Genomic DNA, 11,287 nt, shown 5'->3' on the forward strand with positions numbered 1-11,287 from the left:
CTTTTCATGATCATTCCTGGACGGAGCAAAGAAACAGCTTCATTGAGCAACATTCTTTTCCACGTTTCTCAGCCCCTTCCCTAAATATGTTTCCTGCAGCCTGAGCCGGTCGCCATGGTGACTGGTGGCTACCTCCTGGTGGCTGTTTGCGGGGGTCTGGGTTTCCTTGCCTGTTTGGGCCCCCTGCTGTGGATGTGTCCTGGGTCCTGCCCTGTGTCTGCTGGGTGCTTCCCATGAGGCTCTTCTATTGGGGGAAGAACCTTTGCATGAACTCTGGGTCCTGGATGGGCGGGGCTGAGGCCCCTCACATCCACTGCTGAACAGTCTCTTGAAGAAACCCTTCTATACAGAGTGTGTTCACACAGTCAGGTATCTTTAAACACACATTTGTTCAGCGGGGTTTGAACTAAATGCATCTTAATTACTTCACTTTATTTTAAGTAGTGCTAAAGCTGGGCATACAATGTGCAATATTTTCAATCGTTGCACGCAGCTACAACTCAAACTGTAGATTAAAATCAGAGTTTAAAAGTTCACGATGTTTGTTCTCACACTGTGCAACCCAACGATCTGATGCGATCTACCTGCTGGCACTGTAGGTCTATAAACCACATCAGCTCTGAGAGATGGCGCTGGACACGCGCAGTGCTGGAGGTTCTGGTAAATCGGGTCGTAGCTCCGCTTCAACAGCAGGATTTGCCCACCAACACCTCACCACAGCCGCCTGAACTTCAAACATGTTTGATTTTGTCCTGACCTTCAGATTCCCGATCAGGAGGTGGTCGTTAGAGGCTGATCGTTACCCCCTGTATAGCTACACAACGCAGGACACACGATTATGCTGAAACTCGACCCCTTGGAAAGAATTCTTGCACCACCTGAAAAGGGCAAAAATAACGGTACAGTGTATGCCTGGCTTTAGGAAAGTAAATCTGAAGGTTCTTCTCCATGGCATTCAGAAAACCAGCTTCGCTGCTGGACAGTAAAAATAAAAACAGGATGTCAGCGTTTCTCTTCCTCCTGTTTGTGTCGCCAACTGATCTGGACTCAGAAGATTCAGAGGTGGAGGAAATCAGGGGCTTTGAGTTAATTAGCTGACGAGGCTGACAGAGCCGAATATTTAGCTTTATTCAAATTTAAAATTAAAAGAAAAAAGCAATAATTTCACTGCATGTAGTTGATGATAGAAGGTGGGGGGGGGTCGACATACAAACAAGGTTTATACAGAAATTAGTAACTCTAATTTAATACTTTTTAATGCTCTTGGAAATTATTAATGCCATTAACGATAGACTAAAATAATAAAGTATTGCTGTATTCTAAAGTGTGTTGAGATGTTAAACCAGCACTGAAAATGAAATGAAACTTAGCTGGAAATATCTGAAATCAGTAGATACTAAAACACATCCTGCAAAAATGACTGAAAGGCAAACGCTAGCGAACATGGGACAGATCGTACAGAGGATGCACTTTTATTTTTAGAAAGATGATTGATGACGGCCTCTCAGTTGGTTCCAGTTCTGACATCTCCTGTACATCTCTCCTAGAGTATCACATTTTCTAAGCACGAGCCAGAAGTGAGCTGTTTATTTTCCACAGGTGAAAGATTGGGGTATTTCTGAATCTGGAAAGATTGCCTGGATCAATTGGGATCCACTGTCATCAGCAGCGGACGGGTGTTGCTGCACGGCGGGCGATGATCAGACACCAGAGAACCTCCTCATGCTGCGCTGCCTTGGATCCAAATATTGTTTGAAGACGGCCTGATTTTCTGACGTTTAGTGGCGTTTGCTCCAGGTGCCGTTTGTGGTGGTAGCTACTGCAGACGGGACTGCACTGGTTGGACATTGTAAACTCTCATGCAGCTGAGATTGTAAAGCATCGACACCCGTCGTGCAAAGCTTCATTTTTTCCACACATTGTGACTTTCCAACCAACGGGAAGCAGTTCTGCATGTTGGCGTGGAACCAGTTCTATTTGATAGAACATGTCTGTCCAAACATATTTCTTTAAAAAAATGAAGAGAATTTTAATGCTACTGATAATCACATTTAATGAATTTTAATGCCATTTAATGCCTTCATTTTAAAAACTATGATTTAATGAGTTTTAATGTTTTTTAAGGTCCAACTGAAACCCTGAAAATTCAAACTGTAGGAACGTTCAAAGTTGAGGCCAGGGTTAGAGTTAACCCTGAAAAAGGCTGAATGACGGCGGGAACATGGCTCCTTCCAGCGGCTCCGCTTTGAGCAGAACCTCCAGATGAGGGATAATAAAGAGGTCCAGTTTATTCTGCTGCTGAGACACAATAAATCAGGCCCAGCTGATATCTGATGAAGGACAGAGCTGACTTGTTAAGGTCACAGAAAGACGCTTCTACTGCCTCTGACCACCAAACCGTAGCTTCAATATAAAGCGTTTATTTCTGATACAAACATCCATTCTGTGACCCAGAGGCCAGTTCACATCCACAGCTGGGAATGATAAGACACCAAATCATCAGGAATGGTGGGAATGTAGATCTTCTCTTCCTTCCATACTCTTCAGACCACAGAAGAAAACATTTTCATTAAAGATGGACGGAGCTGCAGAGCCACAGGAAGGTGAAGTAAAGGTCTGCCGGAGCTCAGCGCTGATCATGTGGTGGCGAACAGAGTGAGCAGTCCTTTCACAAATGAAATGATCTCGTTCCCTCCCAGTTTGGACTCTCCGTAAACTCGATCCACAAAGGAAATGGGCACCTGGTAGAGACACAAAGATTTAGTTTGAGGAGAAATCACAAAGTTAGCTCAAATACAAGCGGTTGCCATGACGACGGTTTTAAACAGATTGCTGAAGCCAGAGGACATATGAACATATGCTAAATACTTTGAAATTACATGGCAACAATGAAGGTAATGCTGCAATATATACAGTAGAACTGAAACAATCAGATTATTGAAATAATCATCAACTAATCTATTAAATGTTAACTGGAGTAAAGAGAGTCTAAAAGATGCTTTAAGCTGACAGTGAGCCACTTAGAGCAGAATAGCATTAGAATATAGAAACATTTTGCATTTAAAGGTCAAACAGAAAGGAGTGAGTCTAGAGCGGTTTGATGCTGTGTGACGGTAGATTATCCTCCTTTACTCCATGTGGTTTGGCTAAATCACGCCTCTAGCGACCCCCAGCTGTGAGGTCAGTGGAGTCAAACTCTCACAGCAGCAGTTGGATTGAATACAGCAAAAAGTTCCAACAGATTGTTTTGCTTCACATATAAAGCCTTAAATGGCCAAGCTCCATCTGATATCAGAGATCTGATTGTTCCTTATGTTCCTAACAGAGCACTTCGCTCTCAATCTGCAGGTTTACTAGTGGTTCCTAGAATTTCTAAAGTAGAATGGGAGGCAGATCTTTTAGTTCTCAGGCTCCTCTCCTGTGGAACCAACTACCAGTTTTAGTCCGTGAGGCAGACACCCTGTCTACTTTTAAGGCTAGGCTTAAAACTTTCCTTTTTGATAAAGCTTCTAGTTAGAGTGGCTCAGGTTATCCTGATCTATCTCTATAGTTCTGCTGCTATAGGCTTAGACTGCTGGAGGACATAGGGACCCCTTTTTCATCATTCTGCTTCATTCTATCTCTATTCTCCCACTCTGCAGAATCTGTTAGTTCAATCTCTAACGTTCTGCTCTCTCTGCTTTTTCTCATAGTAGCTTCATCTGGTCTGTTCCTGTTCCAGCTCCGCAGTGAGATGGCGCTACTGGGACTCGTCTATCTGGAAGCCAAACCAGTAGCAGAGGAACCTGAAGCTCACTAGAGTGAAACGCGCTGCCTTGGATATTTGGGCAATTTAGTGCTGAAAGCCCTAAAAAGAAAAGGAGACGACGTATTTGGACAAAGACATGGCTGAGCTAACGTGGCTACTACGGTCTGTCAGTTTGACAGGAAGAACTCCATTTCACTCATTGCCCCCCCACCATGCTGCTGGGTTTACATCTGAGAGGAAGAAGAAGAAGAATCCTTGTTTGCCCACTGAGTGATTTAACCACGACCACCTTATGACAGCCTGCTTTAGAGTCAGGCTCTGACTCCACCAGGTTTAGATCAGAGCGGGAACAGTTCAGGTAATAGTGTGTTGCACCGATATAAAAATGGCCGCAGTAGTTAATCGCTTTTCTAAAATTTTCAGGGGAGGCGCCTCCTGGTGGTGGAAGTGTGCATCAGTCTGAGGATGATGAACAAAGCCTGGAATAACCCGACAGTCTGGAGCCAAGCAGACCTGCAGCTCCATGAACTGGAAACTTCTAGATGAATGAATTCACTAACGTTCACTGGTTTGACATTTAACCAATATTTGTGGGTTTTTGTTAGTGCTGATAAAGAAGTGAAAAGGCTTTCTCTGGATCCCGTTAGGAATCCAACATCCAGGAGGTCGGGGTGGGAACATCTGTCACCTCTCCGATGGTGTAGTTGAGCTGTCTGGCTCGGACAATCATCTCCATCTGGAAGACGTAGCCTTTGGACACACACCGTTCCATCAGACTCTCCAGAACCTTCTTCTTGTAGAGCCTGATGGGAGTGAGACAGAGAAACACTCTGGTTGGTCCCGTTTTCAGAGCGAAGCTCCGACCTGGCAGGCTGCTCACCTGAAGCTCCCAGTGAGGTCTGAGGCCCCGGGCCGCAGCAGCACCTGCGTCAGGAAGTTGGCCCCTCGGCTGGATGCAGGACAGACAAAGCAGACGGAACATCAAGCGGACGACGACCTTCAACCGATCAGGAAGGGGGGGGGGGGCGTTACCTGATGAGTTTCCTGCGCAGGTCCCAGCCGTAAACGCCGCCATCACCTTGGTAACGCGTGCCAGATACCAGGTCATAATCCCCCTCCTTCTGCTTCCTGAGGAGACATTTTATAAAAACACTGAAACTTCTTCTACTTAACCTGCAGTGAAAACCAGAAGTTTCCATACGCTGCGTTAAAGGAAACCACCTGACATGACATCAGAGCAGACTTCCTGTTTTAGATCAGCCTCTTTTGGTCAAAGGTCAGGGCTAGCACATGGGGAACATTTTCATTTCTGTCTCCACATCTGGTAGCAGATCCTTCAGTCTGCGATAATCCCTGCTAAATTAGGATTCTTTCTATGTGACGTGGATCTAATGAGGAGTTTATTAGGATGGACCGACTGCTGGCAGAGACCAAGATGACTAAGAGTGCCACCTTGTGGTCGCAGCGGCTGTGTGCAGCCAAACAAATGTGAGGAAATTAGGTTTTATAGAGCTGGAGGAAGCATCAGGTATTATCTGTTAGCTCTTAGCTTCTGTAACAGCAAAAATTTTACTTAATTATAGATAAGTTCCTGTATCTATGCTTCTTTTTCTATGTCTGCTTCTGTCTCCTTGAACCCCAGTGGGCCTCAGCAGATGGCCGCTCACACTGAGCCTGGTTCTGCTGGAGGTTTCTTCCTGTTCAAAGGGAGTTTTTCCTCTCCACTGTCGCTACAAGCATGCTTAGTGTGAGGGATTGCTGAAGAGTCAATGAGTCGATGCAATCAGCTGGTTTTCCTTAGATAGAAAACTTTGAATCAATCTGACTGGATGATCTGGATGATCTGGATCTATAAAGTGACCTGAGATGACATGATGTGAATTGGAGCTATAGAAATAAACTGAAAAGAACTGAACAGATAAAACGATTAGATTGGCCACTGAATATAATCTATGAACGTTGCACTGATCCATGGTGGAACTGGTTTAACTGTTTCTTTGCAAGCAGGAGGAATTGCTGGGAGGTTTATAAAATCACAAAGTCCTTAAAAAGCATCCCACCAGAAGCCAGCAGATCTTTTGGACTCGATACAGAAACGTTTTGGACCAATCAAATGCAGTGACGTCTATGACGTCACAAAACAAACATGGCTGCAGCGTTTTTAGCTGGAATGGCGTCTAGTTCTTCGCAAAGCGACGCGATATGTGCCTTTGTGGGTGGAGAGAAGTTTGTTTGGTAAGAGTTTGATTTATTAGTTAGCTCTAGTGAAACAAGCTGCTACGGCTGCTGTGATTGGCTGAAAGCTTGACGTGGGAGGCAGGTACCCAATCAGCTCGAAGAACTGCACTGGATGTCCCTGCCTTTTCTCAACCTTTCCAGGTGGAAACGTGTTATTGAATTAGAACAGGACACAGCATCCGTCTGGCTTATGGCAGCTTAGTTTAACTAATCCTAACCAGAAACTTAAGTCTGACTTAATGACTGACAATGAAAACAGAAATAGGAACTTCTGCTGTGTCTCTTTACTGCACTTTACTGTTATTTCATAAAGCAAACCAACATTTCAGAGGTACTTACCTTATAAACTGAGGGATAAACTTGGGCTGAAAGCAAAAGTAACAGAATCATGAAACATTATCAGACGAGGAATAAATAAATTTAATGAAATCTGATTTTAGTTGAGAAAAAGTCTTCTTGCATGAGCGATCGAGGCCCTCAGGGGGCCAGCGGAGATCTTCCACTCACATGGTGGGAGAGATCAGCATCCATGATGATGATGAAGTTCCCGCTGGCGTGCCCCATGCCGTGAATGTAGGCGGTGCCTAGAGAGCCCACAGGACGCCATCAGTAAACGGTAACGGTTAGTCAGCAACCGCAGCATTTTCTAGAAACTTACCAAGGCCTAGTTTTTTGGCTCTTGGTCGAAGAAGCTGGAGAAATAATTGATTAATAAATATCATAATTCATACGTCCGTCTGTAGCACAGAATCAAAGTTATTCATCCAGAGCAGTAACTAACAAATACATCCTAAAACGCTGCCAGAAACATGCTTTTACCGTTAATAATGAATGTTTGTCCTCAGACTAGCATGCTGGTGAAGATTCCCAGTCATCCAGGTCATAGTCAGTTAAAAAAATCAATCCCCTGGACTTTATTTCCCAAATTGAAGACGTTTCTCTTCCATCCAGGAAGATTTTTCAATTCAAAATGTCGGGAATAGCGTTGAGTTCGAGGCTATATGGTTCAATATAGCCTGGAACTCAACGTTAATCCAGCAAACATCTTCAAACTTGAAACAAAGTCCAGTGGATTGTTTTTAACTTCCAGACCAGCAGGATCACTATGGATGGTTTTAAACTTACTATTTTATCTTTGCCATAAATGTTCTGCAGCTGCTCCGCCACCTCCAGCGTCCCGTCTGGGCTTCCGTCATCGATCACGATGATCTCATAGTTAAATCCACTGCAGAGGAACAGGTGATCGATCAGTTATTATGGTTAATATGCGGCTGCTAGTTCAGGCTCGACCTTTGACCCGGAAATAAGATGGCTGCAGCTGAAACTCCCTGGATTATCTAAGCAAACAGAAAAGACGGTTGTCTTAAACTCCAGAGGCCCGTTTAACAAACTGAGTTCTTGGTTTCAGAAAAGCTGCTGTGATTTCCTTCAATCATCTCTGAGGAGGTCCACTCAGAGATGAACGCCTGCGTAACACGTATAAAAGCCATTATCAGTGGAGCGCCGATTTGAGGAGTCACCATGGCAACAGGCAAGCGGAACAGCCTATTTCACCCCAATAGGACTAGAGATAAAAACAGAATAAAAAATATTGGAGAAAACGTTGAAAAGACCAAAAAGCTGCAAAGGAGAGAGAGATGAATGAGGAGATTGCTGCTGGAGTTAATAGTAAGATTACATGTGGTCCTCTATGGCAGGCCGTTTTTACATTTATTAACACTCTCCTCTGTGTTCTTCCTTTGTAGATCATTAAAATAGATCCTTCCTGATCAAAATCCCACTTCTAGTCTGAACTGTTATAAGAGATTCCCTTCATTTATTTTTTTTTGCTGCAGAAACTGAATTTCAGAAAGTAAATAAAAAAATAAAAAATGAACTAAGTTTTATATGTTGAAAAATGTTTACACATTTTGAGACACTGTTCTGACATTCATCAGCTCGACTGAATATGTATTTATGATTTCTGAAATACATTTATCCTCAAAATAACAAAAATAACGGCAGGTAGCAAAAGGAATACTGACATTAATTGTTCACATCCAGAATGTTTATTTTAGATGCTAAGAATGTCCTTTTATTTTAAATGGTCAGTTTGACAAGACAAAAAAATATATATTAATATTTAGTCAAAATAATACATATCAAGACAGCTTGCCATAGCCTGTTGATAAGATTAGGGATTTATTTCTTGAATGGTAGCAGATCGATGTATTTATTTAGGGGCCATCACCGGGCAGCAGATGAAGATAAAGCAGAACCTGTTCATCATCTCATGGGTTCCTCCTCATGTTCATCCCGTCTCCCATCATTTATTTCATCTAAAGGACTTGATATGTTTAAGTTTTTCCACCTAATAAAGTCTGCTGACAGAATCAGGAAGGAAACAACATGATTGGCTTTAAAAGAGGGCGGAGCCAGAGGACACTGAGGCTGTTCACTAACATCCGCTCTAACTCCGAACCCCTCAGTCACTATAGAGCTTGGACTATAGAGTGAACTTCACAATGAACTCTGACCGTTCAGACATCACTACTTTTCACGCCCCGTTGGTCACATGACTCTGCCTCTGTTCTTTCTCACCCCCAAAACACATCCCTTGATGCTTTGCAAGGAGAGCTCTGGCAAAGCATTATGGGATATATGTGCTCATCTAGTGACCATGGATGATCACTACTATTCAAGGTGCATTGTGGGAAATTTAGATTCCACTAATATTTCATCCACTAGATGTTCAGACAGCCTGAGTTTATGGAGGGAAACCTGCTGCTGACCAGGTTAGCTCTGGGAGAATGTTACCATGGTAACAGACAGGGGCTGAGGAAACTGAATCGGAAAACTCTGCGTTTCCCAGATGTCAGGTTTAGGAACGTTTTCAGTAAAGCTGCTTTGTGAAAACAGGCTCTGGAAGGCTCACCGGCTAAATCAAACATCCATCAGCTGATCCAGCTGTTTAGAAGCAGCTAAAAACACTCAGTTTTATTTCTGTTCATTAAATACATCAAATCATTTAGTAAATTAGGTCTCAGTGGAGCTAATTTCCCTTCAGAGAAATCAGAGCGCCATTAGAGGAATCAATAGAAGCCTGAATGAGGGATGGAGACCTGGTTTCTATGGAGACAAACTTACAGCAAGTTTGGATCAAAGGAACAAAAACACATCCAGACCAGTGGGGTTACCTTCCGTTTTACTGGTTAATCTGGGAGGGCTGAAGAAATGATAATCTCTGATCTGGTTTGGATGGACTGGTGTCCATCTCACAACTCACTGCTAATTAGTCCACAACATGGGAGGGAGGGAGGAATGGATGATGGATGGATGATGGATGGTTTCTATGGTTTCTGATTTAAATCTCCTCTGATGTTTAACAGGCAGCAGTTTCCCTCCAATGATCCAAACCTGACTGTGATTAAAAGAACATGGCAGCAGAGGATGAAGGACCAACAAGCACTGATGTTCAGTAAATATCAACCACTAAAACCGGGTCTGTTTTCTGGACCAGCCCAGTCCAGAGTCTAGACCAGGTCTAAGGTGTTTTGGACTCCAGATTATCTAAACTTCTAGAACTTTTCACATCAGAGAAAACGTTAAATAAAACATTGAGAATCTCCGGGACTATCGAGCCTTTTATTTAACCTTTTTCTCCGAAGTTTCAACTTTATTCTAAAGCGAACTTCTGCGCAGACCCACTGCGGTCCAGCGAGGCTTAGTGACAGCTCAGCAGTTAGCACTAGCTGCTAGCAGCTTAGCAGCCGCCATGGACCCACCTTTCCCCGAAGTACTTCACCAGGAGCCAAACGATCAGAGGAAGGTTTTCTCTTTCGTTGTACGTCGGTAATAAGACGGAATATTTGTCTTTATTGTCTTTGTTTGGCTGCGCAGCTTTACGGCTCGCCATGGCGACGTCACACTAGATGCTACTGCGCAGGCGCACAACTGCTGCCGGCTGCGAACTTCCGGTTTGATATTTTCAAAATAAACGAAAGCGGTTTTTTTTTTCTCTCTCAATATGCAGGTTTTTCCTTAAATCTGTTTTTAATCTCACGATAAACATTCGCCCAGTACTAATAAAGGAAAAAAAAATAAATGTACTTTTTAATTACCATAAACTAGTGATGGTTAATGAGGCATCTTGAAGCCAAACTGTATTGATGCTGCGTTGATTCTGTCTCACTGAATACTGACACCTGCTGGAAATTTAAAGACACTACAGCAAGCTTATTTTACAGACTAAACTGAATTAATTTACTGACCACTAACTTGTAGGTTAAATTGTATTATTTATATCTAAGTTTAAATTGAAAATATGTTTGATATTTTTTTGATGTATCCGATAAATAATGTAAACATCTATCATACAGTGATAATTTAGGGTAAAATGTGAATGAGGATGCTTGTGGAATAGGATTTTAAATCATATTTTTAAAACAATAAGTACAGTAAAAACAGTAAATAAACAAAAAGTCAATTTGAAATTAACTTTAATTCAGATCAGCTGAGTGATAACTGAGAGGAAAAGGATAAAACAAAGAGAAAATTAAAATTAAAAACAACAGTTGAAAGTTTTAAATTCTTTTTAGGCTCCAAAATTCTTTATAATTTCAATGATTTTTTTCAGCAGATGCATCATGTTGACAGAGACATTTTTAAACCCAGTTTAATGAATCAGTCAGTTAGAAACAGCTCCTGGATCGATCACATGACTGACTGGAAACGGCACGCGCCACCGATGCATCAGTGTTGCTGGACCCATCACCACCATAAGCAGAAATAGCTTTCTGCAATTATCAAAAATTACAAAAAAAGAAAAAGTCTGCCTGAGCTGTTTACACTAATGTCAATACGACTCATCAAAGAGAGAAATTTCCCTCTACACACATTTATATTTATTGTTGCTGGTATTTTAGGAAATCAGTCAGTTTTCCCAGATAGATTGATGTCTGTGGATTTCATGTCAGTAGTTCCCTGTTCATCATGGCATCCATAAAAATAAGGCAACATTTCTTCAAAGCTATAATTCATATTATACTACCAACCATAAAACAATAATAGTACATTTTCTATTGATTTACTACAGTTTACATATCAGTCTTTTCCCAGAAAGGTGCTGCACAGTAGGACATTGTAACACTAATTCTTCAGCATTTCTTCCCCCTAACCTTGTTTCTAAAAGTTTAAATCAGCAGTAAAGTTTCACAGCATCCATCTTTTAGTTCTCAGGCTCCTCTCCTGTGGAACCAACTACCAGTTTTAGTCCGTGAGGCAGACACCCTGTCTACTTTTAAGGCTAGGCTTAAAACTTTC

The 11,287-nt window shown here is 42.3% G+C and overlaps 1 protein-coding gene across 1 annotated transcript; it reads right to left on the reverse strand.

Moving 5' to 3' along the window:
- Positions 1-2,018: 2,018 nt before the first annotated feature.
- Positions 2,019-9,911, reverse strand: dpm1 (dolichyl-phosphate mannosyltransferase polypeptide 1, catalytic subunit). The gene is made up of 9 exons (XM_015403454.1): positions 9,751-9,911; positions 7,112-7,211; positions 6,645-6,678; positions 6,494-6,570; positions 6,326-6,351; positions 4,781-4,876; positions 4,629-4,697; positions 4,437-4,551; positions 2,019-2,741 (listed from the first exon to the last, which is right to left on the reverse strand). Exons 1-9 carry the CDS (start codon positions 9,879-9,881, stop codon positions 2,637-2,639), a joined length of 753 nt encoding a protein of 250 aa, XP_015258940.1. The 5' UTR covers positions 9,882-9,911; the 3' UTR covers positions 2,019-2,636.
- Between the last annotated feature and the right edge of the window lie 1,376 nt (positions 9,912-11,287).

The sequence above is a fragment of the Cyprinodon variegatus genome, unplaced genomic scaffold (genome assembly GCF_000732505.1).
Source record: "Cyprinodon variegatus isolate N-32 unplaced genomic scaffold, C_variegatus-1.0 Scaffold1501, whole genome shotgun sequence".
Taxonomy (NCBI): domain Eukaryota; kingdom Metazoa; phylum Chordata; class Actinopteri; order Cyprinodontiformes; family Cyprinodontidae; genus Cyprinodon; species Cyprinodon variegatus.

Excerpts from the sequence above, each read along its gene's own strand:
- dpm1 (XM_015403454.1), bottom strand. The coding sequence starts at position 9,881 with ATGGCGAGCCGTAAAGCTGCGCAGCCAAACAAAGACAATAAAGACAAA. Across the intron at positions 7,212-9,750 it reads GTGAAGTACTTCGGGGAAAG|TGGATTTAACTATGAGATCA; the intron begins GTGGGTCCATGG and ends GTTCCTCTGCAG. Across the intron at positions 6,352-6,493 it reads ATGCTGATCTCTCCCACCAT|CCCAAGTTTATCCCTCAGTT; the intron begins GTGAGTGGAAGA and ends TTTTGCTTTCAG.